Source organism: Martes martes (assembly GCF_963455335.1).
Source record: "Martes martes genome assembly, chromosome: 11".
Taxonomy (NCBI): Eukaryota; Metazoa; Chordata; class Mammalia; order Carnivora; family Mustelidae; genus Martes; species Martes martes.
In genome coordinates this window covers 9059354-9077740 of record NC_137899.1, presented here as the reverse complement: position 1 = coordinate 9077740, position 18387 = coordinate 9059354, and the positions used below count along the sequence as shown (strand labels likewise).

General features: G+C 51.3%; 1 protein-coding gene across 1 annotated transcript in view; it reads right to left on the bottom strand.

The window, feature by feature from the left end:
- Positions 1-1084: 1084 nt before the first annotated feature.
- EGFR (epidermal growth factor receptor) overlaps positions 1085-18387 on the bottom strand; it is a 197133-nt gene continuing 179830 nt past the window's right edge. Inside the window, exons 21-28 of the mRNA XM_080818589.1 lie at positions 11938-12093; positions 10933-11008; positions 7380-7526; positions 5859-5956; positions 4508-4675; positions 4078-4125; positions 3272-3374; positions 1085-2521 (exon numbers count right to left, since the gene is read on the bottom strand). Of these exons, the coding sequence (XP_080674715.1) occupies positions 2163-2521; positions 3272-3374; positions 4078-4125; positions 4508-4675; positions 5859-5956; positions 7380-7526; positions 10933-11008; positions 11938-12093 (1155 nt within the window). The 3' untranslated portion in view covers positions 1085-2162. The remainder of the gene's footprint in view (positions 2522-3271; positions 3375-4077; positions 4126-4507; positions 4676-5858; positions 5957-7379; positions 7527-10932; positions 11009-11937; positions 12094-18387) is intronic.

The following is an 18387-nucleotide window of genomic DNA, read 5'->3' as shown; positions in this document are numbered from 1 at the left end:
GGGAATGCCACAAGCTAGTTCCCAGGCTTAAAGGGACAGCTTGTTAAGATGCACGAAGGTGGCCTTTCTCCTACTTTTTTAGCAGTTTCTCTGGCAGACGCTTTCTTGGTCAAGGTTTCGTCTGTCAGGAGCACACTTCCATTTCCCTCGTGGCTAAGACCCTGGTTGTGTTTTGGCCCAACTCCACCACTCCCTCCCTGATGAGCCTTCCAGGGCCCTCCCAAGGCAGGACCCACTTGTCCCTGCCCTGTGCTGAGTGTGCCTGGCTGACCCGTCTTGCCTACCCTCTGTCGTAGTGTTAAGGTTTGTGTTTGAGTCAAGTCAATTCCCTTTGCTAAATTGTGAATTTCTTGGAATCAGGGATAATGTTTTATTTATTTCTAGGTCTTCAGAGTCTATGTTGGGCTGGTAGAGGTACTTAAGAGTACCTGAAAACATAGCAGAACTGAACTGAATAGAGTTTATATTTCCATCGGGACAAAGTCAATATATTGATAACAAAACTGTAGGGCCCTGATCCGAAAGTCCATAAATACTTTAACGGCGAAAGGGAAATCTTGTATGTGTGTGGGGCTGAACACATCCATAGGTCAGAAATACGGTCTGAAACATCTTTTCCTTGAAAGACTAAGAGGGTTTAACACCTGTGTACAAAGGACTGCCATGGACCGGTCAGGCTGCGAGGACACCGGAAGTGGAAAAGCGCTCCGGGTCCTAAATTAGCCGGATCCTCCAACGCTAGGGAAACTTTTAGGAGGGAATTTGTTTTGTTTCAAAAAACGATCTGTAGATATTGTTAAGGCATTGTCATGGATTTCAAGCTCTGATTTAATATTTACTGCTTTAATTCCCCCGATGCATAGTGTTAACTTTATTTCCGCCCTGTGAAATGTGCCCCCAGGGGCGAGGGCTGTCAGTTCCTGCTTGGTGGCCCCGGAGCCTGGATCCCTTCATTTTGGGGCCTTGGGGACAGCCTACCAGAGAAGGCGGGGTGGCGGGGGGAAGTACCCTTTGAGTAAAAAACTTCTATAGTAAAATAAAAATGAAATTGTCTCCCATAAGCCTAATTTGGTAGTGGGGGGGGGGTGGGAGGCTCCATGAGTTTGAGGAGCGTCTCACTTCTGCAGTGTCCAGACAGATGCCCATTCATTCCCCAACCCCCAGAGGACTTGACGTATTTCCTCTGAGACTCAAATTTGGGAGCCACGTTCTCGTGTGAACTTTTGCATTATCGTTCCATCGTGATTAAAGGCTACTGGTTTGAACGCCGATCGAACGCGAGCTGGTCCAGGTTATAGTGTGATGTACCGTCTCCGCTCACCAACAGGGAACTCCTACCGAGCTTCCAAAGAGTGGAATGGAAAAGAAACAAGTAAGTCCAATACTTATAGCTAGAAAACGCTGGTCAACCAATGGAGAGTAAGTACCATGAAGACATTTATATAAAAAGAAGTCTGAAGAAGAATTCTATCCCTTCCCTTTCTTTTGCGCTCGGGAAGGGTCCAAAGTGGCTTATCCTCTTGAACGTGCTATGATTTGCTACAGTACCAACCAGCCCCGCTTAGGACACAAGAGTACTTCTAGTTTTTTAAAAAAATTGTCTTGCAGTGGAAGAATCTTGGAGCTAGAGTCAGTGGAATCAAATGTTAGCTGGAAGGCTCTGACCCTTGCTTCTTGGTCACAGTTGGGCCTGGATCAACTCAGTGCAGCCAGTACTATGAGCAGGCTCCTTCCTCGTTGGAAAAGCCCAGGAGAAATAAAATCAATTATGACAATTAAAAACCCCCAGGGTCCCCAAGCAATAAAACTCCTTATGCAGATTTTTTTTCTTTTCTTTTCTTTCTTTTTTTTTTTTTTTTTATCAAATATACCTCACTGAAAGGCGAACTTCTGCCCAAAGAGAATATTCTTGCCGGATGCCGTTTTGTGGCCGTCTCACAGTTTGAAGACAAAGGAACTTCCCAGCGACTTCCCAAAGTGCATCCGAGGAGGGGGCACCTCCTGGGTGAAAGATGGGTCCGTAGGAGCAAATATGGCCAAACCAGTCCACGGGCCCAGGAGTCAACGAGGACGTGACTATCAGCACTGGAGTAGCTGCCGTGGCTTGGTCCCAGGGCGGGTGACACATCCGAGACTCTTATGGCCAACGCTATCCTCCGTGGTCATGCTCCAATAAACTCACTGCTCGGCGGGGCTACCCGCAGGTAGTCTGCGTTTTCAGCCGCAGGGCCCTTAAAAACGCCATTGGACTTGGCTTCCTTAGGAAAGAAGTGCTGCTGGTAGTCGGGGTTGTCCAGGCTGATTTGGTGGTTGTCTTTCTGGGCCCAGAGGCTGGGGCCGCCGAGCGTGCTGGTGACGCAGGGAGGGATGGTGTTGAGATACTCAGGGTTGTCCACGGCGTTGCTGTGGGGATTTTGGTAGTGAGCATCTCTGCCAGGAGCTGGGTTTAGAGGCTGATTGTGATAGACAGGATTCTGCACGGAACCCGCCGGCCTTTTGGGGACGGACTGGTTTATGTATTCTGAAATGGAAAAGAAATCACAGGTGAAGCGATCGGCCAAGCATCAGCCCAAGCAGACTCCACGGCGCATCTGAACCCCGCCGGTTTTCTCCCACAAGACAACGGAGCGTCGGGCGTCTGGCAAGACGATGAGCTTGCTAGTGCTGCGAGGGAAACCGTGTCCTTGTCTATAGTTCTCAAAGCAATGGGCACATTGATCTCTTGCCCGTTTAACGTTCTCAGAAGGACAGCCTGCCTTGAGATGCATGTGTACACACGGGAACATCGGGGATAAAGCTGAGACTAGGCACATGCATGTGTCACAGGCCAAGGATGGAACCAGGATCAGATGTGTCACATGCACGTGTGCACACAGACACACTCCTCCACACACGCTCACACACTCACAGACACACACACAATCATACCCACACACTCCTGCTCTCTCTCTCACACACACATACACACACACACACACACACACACGTCTTTGACATTTGCTTCAAATTCTAGAAAATCTGCGAACTGGTCCTAAAACCACACCTCCCAGCTGGACACGACTCGAGTCCAACACAAAGACCCGTGCATGTGCTCAGTCGTTTTGCATTTCTCTGCCTCTTCCTCCCCACAGGTGTCTGCAAGTTTGCCACAGTGTCCACTTCTGGACTGGCTTGAGGAAGCGAGCGGCCTGGGCCCAGGGGACGGAGGCCGGCCCTGCTGGATGCGGGGGCCAAGGCGGGTGACCTTCCTCGTCCAGAGTAAGCCACTCACCGGGTGCTGGGAGGAAAGTGTCATCTATGTTGTCCTCAGTCAAGGTGCCAGTGGGGTCTGAGCTGTACCGCTGCAGGAAGCTGTCTTCTTTGAGGGGACAGCTCTGAGGGGAGGACATAAGGCAAGGTCACTCCAGTCAGTGCTGCTCAATGCGTATAAAAATCACCTGAGATTCTGTTAAACTGCAGCTTCTGAGTCAGTGCAGTCCAAGAAAGTGCCTGGGAGTCTGCATTTCCGACTAGCGCCCGGGGGACGCCCATGCCGGGGGCCCACAGACCACAGGCCGAGTGGCAAGGACCTCGTCGGTGCCGTGCAGTAGGGTTTCTGGCAATGACAGAAATATTCTATGATCTGTGCCCTCCCAGACGGTCACCGATTTAAACTGAAGTAGATGCCGAGGGCTGGTGGCTTCTATACTGGGAAGTGTCGGTCTAGATCAAGGCTTCCTGCCAAGCATCAGCACCCCCCGGAAGGCTGACTCGGACACGGACGGGGGCTGGCTCTGCCCCTCGCATTCCTACTTCACCAGGTCTGGGTCAGAGGCTCGGCAGTCCACACTTGGAACAAACCACCAGGTGATGCTGCTAGAGGTCCACGAACCCCATTTTGCACAGCACTGGCCCAAGTGAGAGTTGCCTGCTGGCCTTAGGGCAGGGGCTCAGGGCAACCATACAGGAGAAGGAAGGAAGGAAACACAGGAAGGAAAACCAAGATACGCAGGGGGTAGGATGGGCATTTTCTATGTGCAGTAGAGCCGTCACACAGAGCTGTCACTTAATTCGGGTTTATGAGGTGTTCATACGTACCCCGTTTCTGTCAATGCAAGCCACGGTGGAGTTGTTGCTGGTGGCACTCTGAAAAAGAATCGAAGGTGCTGAGGGTCCACGTGCCTTGTCTCATCCACGCCCACCGACTGCAGGACCTGGGGCCTCACGGGGCGGGTGTCACTACGGGGGCTTAACTTCGTCCTGACCCATTAGTTTTAGAAAAAACTAGGTTTAGTTCGGACTTAATTCCGGTCCCTAGTAGACCTGAAAAGACTGTGGCCCAGTTACTGCAAGGCCATAAAAGAACTAATACACCTGATCGATTCATTCTGAGTCTGGCCTGACCACTTGCTTAAAACAGACTTCTTCGTTTCCCCGTGAGTTCTGCTCTGTGGGTACCGTTTTCTCTAAGCAATTCATTCAACCCAGCAGACACAGTGCTTGAGAAGGGGGGAGGTGCATTTCATACCAGAGAGCTCAGGAGGGGGGTCCGGGACGTGGAGGGGCTGTGGAAGAAACCCTGCTGCGGGATGAGGTACTCATCGGCGTCAACCACGTCCTCCATGTCCTCCTCGTCCATCAGGGCGCGGTAAAAATTGGAGTCTGTAGGGCTCGGCAAGTGCATTCTCTCATCTCCCTGGTGCAGAACATTTTGAGACAATCAGTAGGGCCCAGAGAGGCACCAGTCCTCTGTTTGGGCAGATGTCTCTTTGTTGGGCACTTGGTTTATAATAAAATAAGCCCGATTCTCGGCAGAGTAGTGGCTTCCTCCCCTCCCCCACCTGACATGAAAATATTAAAAAATTCTCCGATGTTTAAAAGCCCCTAAATGGAACAGAAACAGCTTAAGAGGAAGAAGAAAGGGATAGAGCAGAATTTATGGAGGGTGAACTTTGCTGTTAGGTGCTGCGATCTTACAGTTTATAGTAAGAAATGTGTCCGAACTCCCCCCAGAGACCTTTTACATACACCCTTGGGATCTCCTAAGGGAGGAGAGTGGCAAAGGTGTCTTTGTTATGTTAACCAGGGGCTTTAGGCTCACAGCTAAGGATGGGGGATGGTTGGGGGGTGGGGATGGGGGAGTGGGGGGCCAACCCAGGGATGAGCAGATTGGACCTCTCAGTCAGCCACACCCCGTGATGTCCTGGAGTGGGGGAGGGGCTGGAGGCGGACTCAATCACCATTTGGCCACTAGTTGAACCAGCCATGCCCATTAGATGAAGACGCCATAAAACCCCACAGGGGCTGGGTTCAGAGAGCTTCTAGGTTGGTGAACACATGGAGTTTGGCGACGGCCACCCAGCTGGAGTAAGGGAATTGCCTGCTGGGAGGTGCACGGAGACCCCCTTTCCCCACCCCCCCACCACTTGCACCGGAATTGCTACGCAGAATCTTCAGGGGCTAGGCAAATTATTTTGCATACATGACCTCACAGCCCTGCGAGTTTGGTTTTGTTAACCTAAAGCGTCAAGTGGAGACTCCGGGGTTTGAAGGCAGATTTGCTGCCACACAATGGGCCTGCCTCTCCATCAGACGGAGCTGAGGCTCTGGCTGACCGGAATATGATGATGGCACATGGAACTGAGCATGTCTGGACACTAGGGTTCAGCCGGGAATGGCAAATGGGGTCGGGGTGGAGGCACCACAGAGGAACTCCACTCTGTTCAGTGGGGCCCGTGCCTAGCTGTAAGGCGCTGAGGGTTTAAGGACGGGGCCTGGGAGACAAGGAAATGGAATGGGCACGCAATGGAACACAGTGACATTGGACGCTCATCAGACGGACTCCTCCCAGTGCAAGTTCAGAGGCTGTGATCTGGTACCTGGATGACAAGGTAGCGCTGGGGGTCTCGAGCCATTTTGGAGAATTCAATGATCAGTTCACGGAATTTGGGGCGACTGTCTGCATCTATCATCCAGCCTGGGGAAGGAATGAGGAAAACAGCGCGATTAGACCCTGAAAGAAATGGTAAAGACGGCATTGCTTCCAGAAGGCATTTATGGTGAGATCCTTTTAGGCAAGTAAGGGATGCAGAAACCAAATCTTTATGACGGGCTTTTAGGCCTGGCACCCTAGCGCTGATCCCAGTTTAAAGACCGTGATGACACAACACACTTGAATCAGAATGACAGCAAGATCGTCTAATTTTCAGTGCCTACTCTTCCTGGGGCCGGAGTTCTGGAATTATCACCGTAAGTGTTCCGGCAGCCTTGCGTGCATCGCTATTTGCGGACTACTAAGATTGTAGGGAGCCCGGCGTCCGGGCTCTCTGGCCCAGTTCTCACGGGGCATCCACTTTCATCTAGACTAGCTTAGCTGTCTTACAAGCCTGAAACTAGATTCAATTTAGGGAAAGTTAGGGACTTTCTTTAAGAGCCTCCGGGTTTGGGAACTCCACACCCTGATGCTATCACTGTCTTATGTCCTCAGTAACAGAGCACGCAAGTGACGGGGGCGTTGCAGTGACTTCCCTAGGATCGAAGTCCGGATTAAACAGCTGGAGGAACAGTGATCAGCTGGCAATCCTCGTCTCTCTCGAGGGCTCACATTTATTTTTTATCAGCAGGATGTCAAGTTATTTTAGGACAGACTGCTATGTGACCTCAGACGAACCGTGTGACCTCTCCGGATCCCAGCTTCCTCAATCCACAACAAGGAAGTTAAAAGTAGGTTAACTCTGTGGTCTGAAGTTCGGGAAGGCATGAGTATTTACATGGACTTGGCCCCGTCCTATTCCCTGTGCCGCCTTCTCCTGTAAGTACCCGTGACACGTGGAATGTCATCTTCAGAGCCTGCTGAACTTGTCCTTCTGGTGGTACAAGAGCACTGACCAAGTTACACACTCGTATTTAGACTAAAGTGTTTACTTGCTACGCTGCAAGAGACCTCAGATCTATTATTTGAAAGGGTTAGGTCAAGGCAGAATTGTCGCTTCTACCAGCCTTGTGGGCTTCTCCTTGTTAGGCGTTTAAAAACATTCGGTCTCTCCGGTAACGGGCTTCAAAATGTGCAGCGCTGTTTTCATTGAGCAACTCAGAGAATAGAATATTTTGGTGAAATGGTTTCTGGGGGAATTTGATTTATTTGCTTGCAAACATGGGCACATGCCAGGGCACTGCGCTCAACGGGTCAAGCAAAGGCTTCCTGAAAAATGTTGGGGGAAGAGTCTTTACAGACGTTTCTGGGTTTTGGTGCCGCTGTAGAGAACGGGACAAAGTTTTTTCAGGGAATCAAAGGTCTCAATCTTTTGGCTAAGGGCGGCAACACCTTTCTAGGCACCATAAGGCACTCTGAGTGCTAACATCCAGGTATGCTAGCGTGGATGGCCGCGGCAGTCACTCACACTTGACCATGATCATGTAGACATCGATGGTGCATATGGGCGGCTGCGGGAGGCGCTCTCCTTTCTCCAGGATGGTGGAGATCTCGCTGGCGGGGATTCCGTCATAAGGCTTGGACCCGAAGGTCATCAACTCCCAAACGGTGACGCCTGAGAGGATGAGATAGTTGCTTTATGAGTTGGTAATAATCATGACGCCTTGTCTTTAGTCATCATTTAAACGTTTCTAATCTTTAAAAACCTATGTTTCTGTGGCTTTGAGCAATTGCTCGACTGCTGGAAGCCTCAGTACACCTTTCTGTAAAGTGGGCTAATGACAGTATCTGTCTTACGGGACAGTTGTGCAGATCAAAGAAGAAAAAGCAACTGAAAAGTTCAGACAATGCCTGGCAGATAGTAAGTGGCCAATACATGTTAAAGCTTGAGTAATAGCAACAATGACAAGTCAACCGCTCTAATGACATAAGGAGCAGGAGTTACACACTCAGAACATCTGCCCTAACCTACTTGTATCTGTGGAAGATGGAGACCGCAGACAAGGTTGTACACTGCACATTTTAAAATAATAATGAAAATTGGGAACCAGAAAACCCTATGTTCTTTTTAAAAAAATATCAAAACCCCATACTTTTTGTTTCAAAAATCAATAAAATCAATCATCATGATTAAAAAAAAAAGCAGTACTTTTAGACTTGGTGTTTTTCCAGACCATCTCTGAGTTCTGATGATTCTTCTATCTCTGTGCCTCCCTTGTTGGGATTCTCTGCTCTAGAAACCCCCACAGTGAAGGTGCCCTGGGGTGACTCTAGAGGTGACCCCAGTGGGATTGAGCCTGGGTCCCCAGACTACACAGGAAGGGACCAGACATGGCATCCTGGCAGTTTCCTGATCTCCAGTTGGTCTAATGATCCATTTTCTTTAGAGTTGGCCTCTAGATACATAGTCCCACAGGTCTGCTTCGATTATCCGGAGGCCGTCCCAGAGCTGAATGACCTGCATACAGAGCATGCAACATTGAAGAATGAAGCAAAGTCATGGTCCAAGGGCAAGAACATAGATTCTCCTGTCCTTCCTCACCACAGTGTCAACATGGACTTGATGAAAAAATAAAATCTCATTTCCAGATCCACGAACTCAATTCATCCTAACGAGGTTTAAACATTATGTTAAACACACACAATGAATTCCTGTGGGAAGGCAAGCTCTCCAGGTTTGGGGACAAATGGTAAGAGAGAAAGTGCTGTGCATACCTGGTGGTGGCTTTTGAGAGGGCTGGGACGAGGTAGGCATTCTCTCTCTTTTCAACTCCTAAGTGGAATGCATACGTACCTAATTTATTAAAATATTTTGTCTTGACTGGAGACTAGGGAGCGGAGTAATAGGATTTATTTTTTAAAGATTTTTATTTATTTATTTATTTGAGAGCGAGCATTGAGCATGCACAAGCAAGCAGGGGGAGGGGCAGAGGGAGAGACACTCTCTCAGCCAACTCGGCGCTGAATGCGGAGCCTGACACGGGGCTTGATCTCACGAAAGACCCTGAGATCACGACCTGAGCCAGAGTAAGAGTGGGTCGCTTTAGGGGAGCCTGGGTGGTTCAGTGGGTTAAAGCCTCTGCCTTCGGCTCAGGTCATGGTCCCAGGGTCCTGGGATCGAGCCCCGCATCGGCCTCTCTGCTCTGCAGGGAGCCTGCTTCCTCCTCTCTCTCCGCCTGCCTCTCTGCCTACTTGTGATCTCTGTCTGTCAAATAAATAAATAAAATCTTAAAAAAAAAAAAAGAAGAATGGGGCACTTTAACCGACTGAACCACCCAGGCACCCCTACAGGATTTGTTTTTTTAAGCTAGAACTGCAGGTCTGTGGTTTAACAATTGCACTTACTGCCAGGGACAGCAGATTATGATCACCGACAACACGATTTCCACCGAAATGAAAAACACACAATCACTAGAGGGATGCTGACTTTCTGACACTGCTTATAATCATCCAAAGGCAGGAAGTCGCAGAATTTAAGAGAGTTCTTATTTACTCAACAAATGAGGACCAACTCCGGACAGGCGGTGGGTTGGCCCATGCTGGCTGCCGCGCACGGAGGGCAAGGAGGGAAACGCAGCCACATGATTCTGGAAAGGCCGAAGGAGCCAGGCCACTCAGGAGCTCGGGTTTTGTTTGGAACATACGCGGAAAACCAAAGAAGGCTATTAAGCAGAGAATTAAAAGTCTGCTGTGATTTAAAAGTATTTTTTGTCTGTTGTCTGGAGAACAGACGAATGTGTGCAGACGAGGAGAGAGAAGACCCATCAGGGACCTGAGCGAAGGAGGTGACAGCGGAGATGCCTCTGGACGGGACTTGGGAGCGGGAAAAGAAGCATTTTTCCCTGTCCCTCTTGGGGAGCAGACACACTTGGAAAATGACTAAAACAACAAGGCATCAGAATAGCCTTAGGTCCTTATCTAGTTCATTGGTTGCAGGCAGCTCTGCTCACAGGTACTTGTAAAAATTCACCTGTTCAGCGAGAGAGATCGCTGTCTTTGTAAAGCCTGCATCCTAGCAGAAGAGACAAAGATCCTTGAAACTGAAATACATTTAGAATATCAGGAAGTTAATAATGCTATGAAGGGGGAAAAAAAAACCCAAGTAGATGATATCTTGAATGATTTGTTTTTTTTTTTGTGATAACAACTGGATTCCTCTTGGAAATTTGTCTCAATACTACTCTCCCCAAACACCCATTTCTGCGGAGATGGGGTGGCCCCTCCCTGTCCCCCCTGTGGCTTGAGTAGTGGGGATAGATGCTAATTCACAGATAAATGTATCAGATGAGCTATTTTGCAGGCTTCCAGCAGACTGTTGGACTTGTGACAGTGGGTTAGTGACACTTTCTTCAATGGTGAGGCCCTTGTAGGCTCAAGACATCCTTTGTGCAAAGGCAATGAGGCAAGAACAGGAAAGGCGTGTTGGGAAGGAGGGGCACGGGCCTGGGCAAGGCCACAGTGGGATTTGGAGGGGGAAACAGAGAATCCGTCCCGAGGAGATGTCATCCCTAGAGCTGCAAGCGATCACTATTTCCCTCTATTTTTTCCCCCACAGACACATCCTCCCAGTGCACTCCTGTCAAGCCCTTCTCTCCGAGACACAAAGACTTCCATTCACTGCATGAAACAGTGGCCACTGAGTTAGTCCATCACACAACCTCATGCTTCTCCCTGGAAAACCCCATTTGTCATCTCCCTTTGGTTCACTTCAAATCCATGACAAGAGGTCAAGTTTGGTTTGATGCTGCAGGTCTACACATTTCCTAAGCCCGAGCTCTCTCTCCCTCCGTTACCCGCTCTTGACAAGTTCACTGATCTCTCCAGTGACACGTAGTACGCTAGTTAGACGCAATTTCCTTTGTCGTGTTTTCTTAGTAGAATAGACAGTGACTACTATGCTATTATTAGTTCCTGTCTTGGAAGAAAGTATTTGGATGACAGAGCATAGAACGTCAATCAACAAACAATTTAAGCCGGCTTCTGCTCAGTATGCATTCATTAGCATCAAGATTTTGACTCACCGTAGCTCCACACATCACTTTGGTGGGTATAAATTCGGTGTAAAATTGATTCCAAAGCCATCCACTTGATAGGCACCTTGGAATGATGAGAGAGGAAGGAATAAGATAAGCATTAGCTTCCCTCTGTTGCAAAAAATTAAATCACGTTGAAACAAATTACAAGTGACAAATGGGGGAAAGTCGGGACACCCCACCTTGATACCCCAGGACGAGTGCTCCCTCCCAGGAGGAGGAGCAAGTTTTTAAGCTGGTAGAAAACAGGGCTATTCTGTTCAGCCCCAGGTGTGGTTTCATGAAGGCCTTGGCTGAGGACCTTTGGTTTGTGGGCTGTTCTGGTGGACTGGGTGCACAGGCCGGGGGCTGGGGTTTCTGGTGGTGCGCGGTGGCCCTAGCCACCCCTCGTTTATGGGTGTTTGCAAAGACCAGCTCCTTGGAGCCAGCCAGGTCAGAGTGAAACTTAAGAGGGGTACAGCTGGTTCAGAGCTACTGGAGTGCTTAACAGGGGACTTGCACCCACCCCTCCCACACCCCCGTGCTGGGAGAGAGTCCCCTGGAGGACCCCGAAGCCCGTCTGGGAGGAGGGAGTCTAGGGAGGCTCCCGAGGGAGCCTTGGGAGCTCTAGGAACGGCATGGGGAGTTTTCCATATTTCTGAGATGTTCTCAGTAGCTGCATGCCACCAAATTAGCCGTGACATTTCCCAGCTGCTCTTCTGAAGGGGTGGGCGCGGAGACCCAACCTTGGCTAATGGTCACCCGAAGATGGAGCTGAGCTCATGTTTACTGGCTTTGGCCTCTGGACACGATAGAAACATCTATTTTCACTCTCCCTGCAAATCCTGCTCTTAGAGCAGCCCCTCTGGTCTGTACTTTCAGAAGAGGACCCTGGCTGGACCCAGATGTCCGTGGCTGCTGCTGTGACCTCACCCAGAATGTTCTGAGAACGTCCCCTCCATCAGTCAGTCTGCTGGCGAGTGAACGCTCGCCGATCGACAAGCCGCGTCTTACCTTGCCTCCTTCCGCATGGTATTCTTTCTCCTCGGCACCGAGCAGCTTGGCCAGCCCAAAATCCGTGATCTTGACGTGCTGTGGTGTCTTCACCAGGACGTTTCTGGCTGCCAGGTCGCGGTGCACCAAGCGCCGGTCCTCCAGGTAGTTCATGCCCTGCAACATGGGGCCACGCAGTGAGGGAACGCGTGGCTTAGCAGAACTGCCCCGGGGGGGCACAGAGCTGGGTTCCAGCACAGACGGCACGGTTCTGCCCTGCGGAAAGCCGGCACCCGTGCACAGGGCTCTGACGTCCTGTTCCCCCCAGACTCGGAGCTTTCCGAACCAGGGGCCGGGCCGTGTCTGCCCCCGTCTCTGTGCTTCGCCTGATGGACACAGTCCCTTGCACCTTGCAAACACTAGTAACTACCAACTGAGTAGATGCAAAGACAAATTAAGGAGCACACAATGAGCTGCTGACTTGCTAACTTTCCTCCAGCCAGTCACTCGTTTTAAGCCCAGATGAACCAAGTTTTGGAGCAAGAGCTCTGCTGTCGGGCTGAGACCAGCTGGGAGCTCGTCTGGAACTCGGCAACCGTGCCCCTGCCCGGGGTTGCCCTCCCTACGCGCAGCTGACCTGGAAAGCAGGAAAGGTAAAGCCGCTCCCCAGGCTGGGGCGCGGCCGGGCTACAGCCGGGCTTCTCAGGGCTGGGACCTCTCACACTCTCCCGCACTACCTGCCATGATTCACTACGGATGGATAAGATTTTTTTTTCCCAGTTTTATTTCATTTTTTTAAAATTGAAATTGCGTGGACATTGAATTTGCTTTGACAGGTGGCACCGCCCGCCCCCCCCCCAGCCCCTCCGTCTTAGGTCGCCTCCCTGTCCGATCAGAATCACAGCTGAGAGAAAGACTACTTGAGAAGCGCCTAGCACAGTGCCTGACACGTGAATTCCCGGAATTATTCCCCCTCAAGTCCAGTCCTTGCCTACAGCTTTCTTGGCGGCCGTCATGAGCTCTTCGGACTGGCAAGCGGGGGTTGCTTCCAGCCTCTACTCCTCCTTGCTCCGTGCCTGCCTCGCTCAGCCAAGCTCCCTGGGACCCTACCAAGCTCCAACCGTTGACATGAGCTTGGCAGCTCCCGCCCCGTGCAGGGCCAGCCTGGCAGGCGGGAGACGCCGTAAGCCCCGCAGACACCTTGTGTTTGCGCCACATTCTCTGCCACTTACTCACGAATGTGGCTCTCTCCGGCCAGGGGCGTGGACCCCGTTTCCAACCTCCTCTACGGCTGACACTCATGAGCTCTCCAGCAAAGACAGGCACAGAAAAGCCTACTGGAGTGCATGAAATGCAAACGAACGGGCTTCACCCACACGGCTTTAGTCTCTAACTTTCTCGAAGCTACGGTGGACTCTCCTTGGGAGGGCAACAGCGGGGAGAACCTGTCGCTAGGGATGGAGTCCCCAGTTTCCTGGCAAATTCTTTGCTTCCTCTGGCAATAGAGAGTACGTGACAATTCTTCGTGAGGTGAAATTAAAATTTTTTTCTTTCTGGAGCAGAACTAACCCTCCTAGGAAACTAAGATCTTAGGAAGATGTGACCAGGACTTGGCCTTTGGGGTCATTTTTGAGGACTTTCATTTTTTTCTTTGGAAAAAAGATGATTAATTCCCATGTCTCCCTTCTCCCTTGTCTGATCTAGAGAGTTCTGAATGTTTAAGATGCTGTTGGATTTAAGTGCTCCCCTCCTAAGAGTCCTCAGATGCAGCAAATTAAGGTTAACGGGGCTCATGTCTACTCAGGAGGAAACCAGCAGGTTCCCTCTGGCACAGCACTTCCAAATTAGGGATTATTATTTAGGAATGGCATGTGGGGAGCGCGAGGGAAGGAGCAGAAGCTGAGAAAACTCCTCCAAACAGAGGACTGACTGACTACTCCCTGTCACCTCTCCCCACGACCCCATCACCAGGCACCCCACTCGATCAACTTGTAGTTTTCCTTCGGTTCCTGGGACCCTGCTCAGTGCTCCTGTGTCTTATAAAAAAGCACGGCCTCTCTCTAGTACATATGGTGTACTCTGCCCCATTCAGAAAGGGTTATTGGGCTTGGCCTCTTGTCTGGTTCGGCGAAACATGTGCATTTCAGCCCGTATTGGCTCACTTGCTCTCTCTCGCCCCGGGTTTCTCCTGTTCCTTCCACCCAGTGTCGCTGGCACTGCTTCCGCAGACATTTCCCGAAGACCTCCTCGGGGCTAGATCTGTGTAGGTGTGGCACGGCCGTGTCAGAACGATCACACGTCAGTGCGGGACACACAGCAACCAGTCCAATCTTGCCCTGTCCCTCTCGCTTTATTTCAAATACGTGGCCACCTTTTCACCAAGGTTGCTACAAAATGAACGAACGGAAGAATCAATGCGTGATAATAGCAGCCGACAGTCTGGAGCACTGATGATGTGTGGGTGTTTCCAACCCATCTTCCAAGAAGCCCGCTCTGGGGCTGGAGTGCTGTTGCCCCCAGGACCACCCTGAGAGCCGCCCCAGCGGGTCCAGAGGCCTGTCGGACCAAGTGCGCCGAGTCCCCAAGACCACTGCTGGGACTCAGTCTTAATTTCCTGCTGGGGCCTCCACGTGAGACTGGCCTGCTGGCCCAGAGGCTGCTTGAGATGTCAAAGAAACTCCAAATAAACAAAAAACCCAGCCACCCAGCCCCTTGGCCCCATGCCGCGGAGTTAAGTCCACGTTGTTGTGCAAACCTAATAAACTGACCTGAGCCCCCGCCCCCCTCGGGTCTGCAAAGGACCAGAACAGCTTTACTAAATCGTGCTGTTTCCGGAGAATATCCGTCTTCAGGGAAGGCTTGGGAAAGAGCCCTTTAGGCCTCTGGAGCCCCCAGCCAATCAGTCAGAGGCGTCTACATCAGAGATCCCGGGCGGCCAGATGAGGCTCATTTGAACTCAGATAAAACTCTATTCATCAGTCTCTGTCCCACACCACGGAGGGGTTTAAAAGGCCATCTCCGTGCCCAGCGAAGTTATATTTTAACCAGTCAGCACAGATAAGAGCCCTGATAAGAGCCCATTTAAACAGGAAGAGGCATTTGCGGGGGGCCTCAGTGGGGCCCCTTGGGAAGCTCCTTCCTGATTCCTCTCTGATGTCCTCACTTTAATTGAAATCAACGTATTTATTTGCGTTAAGTACTACGGGAGGGCTAGGATGAATTCTGAAATACCGAGGTTAGAAGGGGGTGTGAAGAGCCCGGCAGGAACCTCAAAGCACCAAGGAGAGGCCCGGGGGTATGGCTCACATGGATTTCAAGACTTTTCTGGCACTGACACCTACTGCAGAGGAAAGGACTGGGGGTGGTTGGGTTGGACATTGACAGACTTTCTGGAGGGCTGCAGCATCCCACAACTCCTGGGGGGAGGCCAGAGGGAGAAGCTGGAATGGGATCTGTCTCTGTTCTGTTTCATAAACTGCCACGGGGAGAAGCTGGGGGAGCGCTGACTTCGTGAGGACAGAAATGGGACACAGCAGGAAGGGGAGAGGCTGGCAGATGGTTTTGGCTGAGTTCCATCAACCGTATGGCTCGCCCACCCCTGGGCCCCTGCCCTCAGAAGAGGTAGAAAAGGGTCAGAATTTCCAACCCCAGATGAAGTCATATGGCACCAACATTGTACTGTGGCAGGGACAGGGGGACAGCCAGGCTCACTGGCCCATGGTTTCTGCCCTGAGTCATGTCAGCAAGTGCAAGAGCACGGACTTGGGAGCCTGGCTGCGTGGGGTCCAGTCCTGATTTTGCTACGTACTAGCTCAAGACCTTGGCAAGCGACTTAGACACCCCTGTGCCTCAGTTTCCCTGCATGTAAAGCGGGCTAATCCGATGGTTAAGTATGTTAAGCCATGCCGAACATGGGACGGTGCCCGGCCAGAGTCCTCCATCGGGGCTAGAGTTTGTCACGGTTTCCTCCTCGATGCCAAGTCCCCCCTCTCTTCTCCACGCGTGTGCTGTGAGCCTGAATTAGGTCACTGTAATAGTCTGCGTAGCTGACAGCTTCCCGAAGAGTCTAATCCTGCCTCAACTCCTGAGAAGCCTTTGCTTGTGAGATGATGCCGTCTTCTTACGCGGGCACGCAGGGCCCCGCAGGGTCTCGGCTTGTCGTCCCCAGCTTGGCACTGGCGCCCGTTCCTCCCTGCAGCAGCCCTTAACATCTCTCACCCACAGAGCCCCTCTGTGTTCTCACCGCTGGGCAACGTCATGCCCCAGTGTGTGCATCTCACTCACGTCTCCAGCACAGAACTCTGGAGGTTAAGAGACAGGCTGGCTTGCCTGCCCACCTCCTCCTCCCCCACCGCTCGCCCCGCTATCCTCCCAGCACCTGGGGCCCGGCTGACAGACTGAGCTCCCCTCGCCGGTCCCCGCTCACCCCAGCCCTGCCCCGTGCCCTTCAGGGCAGCCTGTGCGAGTGCGGTCCTGTGTGCACCCAGCTCTCCTGCTCCGACCACCCATTCCCTACAGCACTGCTAGCTCTGTATGGATCTGTTTCCCTCTCTGGTGTGTAAGTTGGGGAGAAAAGAAATTTTGTTTTATTTATTTACCTACAGCACCTGATTCCTAACACTGGCAGATAAATGCCCAAGAAATTGCTTAGTGAAATATTTATAAAAGCTGATATTTTGATACTTTGATTTTTTTTTTTTTTTCTCTCTCTCGAGAGAGGGGAAGAGAGAGCACAGGCAGTGGGAAAGACAGAGGGAGGGAGAAGAAGACTCCCCGCTGAGCTGGGAGCCCGACATGGGGCTTGATCCCAGGACCTGGAAATCATGACCTGAGCCGGAGGCAGACGCTTAACCATCTGAGCCACCCAGGTGCCCTGATACTTTAACATAATGATAACTTCTGGCTTTTTAATGACACCCTGCAAAGTGATCATTTAGGCTGATTAAATTCACCTGTAATCTTTAGCGGACCATTTAAGAATAAATTAAAAAAATAATCCAAATTAGGGAAATGTCTGGTAACAGGATGCTGCTGGGCTCTGTCACTGATCTGCCTTGTTGGCTGAAGTTTAGGGAGCCGTGTGCTTCCGGGGGAATCAGCTCCAGTAGAGTCCTCCTTCCTGAGTCAGCACCCTCCCTGGGGCTGCACCTCGACCCTCCCCTTGATGAGTCCTGACCTGCAGCCTAGAAGGAGCGGGCCTGAGTGGGGAAGGCCAGAGCCCACATGGGAGCAGGACATTGTGCACAGAGGTAAGTGTGTCCTTGCCGCCACAGCCTGGTTAGACTGACGGACTGTAGCCCCTTTTCGAGTTCCTTGCCGGGCGTGATTCTCCTTCTCTCACACCCCTGCTTGTCTATTAGGACCACAGTACAGTGTGTCGACATGGGTTTCACGACAGGGCACCCAGAACGGAAGACGGGTGGCCCGGACCGTTCGGCTACATCCGGGGACAATGATCCCCTTCTTGTCCCGACTCGGACATGATAACCTACAAACGGCTCAGCCCAGCTTGTCTCCTCCCCTTTTAACTGCTCCCACGTCCTGACCGTTCTGACAAATGCTCAGCCCATGAAAATACCCGAGGCTTTTTCAAATGAACCTAGACCAAACTAAGTAATCCCGCATGCTTTAAAAAAACAAATCCTTTGAACTGACTTTTTAAGTTTGCCCTATTCAAACTGTATCTCGTAGGTCGACTTAAACGCAGTTTGGTGCATGTACAGTTGTGGTCACAGGATGAGGCCGCACAGCCTGTCTGAGAGCCTCTCTCTCCCCCTGCCCTCTGTCTCCAAACCTCTCCAGGGCCTGCTCTCGAGGATCCTCAACTTCTGGCAATTACCCAAAAACCCCAATTCTGTGAGATCTTAATCTGGGTTAGGTGATAAGCAAGCTCTTTTGTCCCAGAGGTTTGGGGAAATGTCAGATTAAACCATCCAGAGAGCTTTGTAGTAACGTGCACTGTGGCGGATGCTCTAAGGGGAAGAAACTCGCACAACAGCAGTGTTTTCCGAGCGACAGGATGATAAGGCGATAGGATCTTCCAGATTAGAACATTTTATGACATTATGGCGCCATCTGATATCATTGGGGACTTTCTGGCTGGCTTATGTAGCCAGAAAAGAGTGGATACACTTTCTGAAGCAACCAAGTCCCAGCACGTGGGGGCTGCCCAATGAGCCACCCAGGCGCTGCCAGGACGCCCTTCTTACAGAGCTCACCATCCAGCTGGGATAGGTGGGCACAAACTCAAGTGGGCCAGTAAATAAGCCAGATCTTCCCAGGTAGCAATTTGCGATAAAAAGAAAACAAAGCAGGGGGCATCTGGGCGGCTCAGTCGGTCAAGTGTCAGCCTTTGGCTGGGGTCATGATCCTGGGATCGAGTCCCGGCATCAGGACGGACTGAGCAGGGCGCCTGCTTCTCCCTCCCACTTGTGTTCTTGCTCACTCTGCTCTCTCTTGCACTCAAATAAA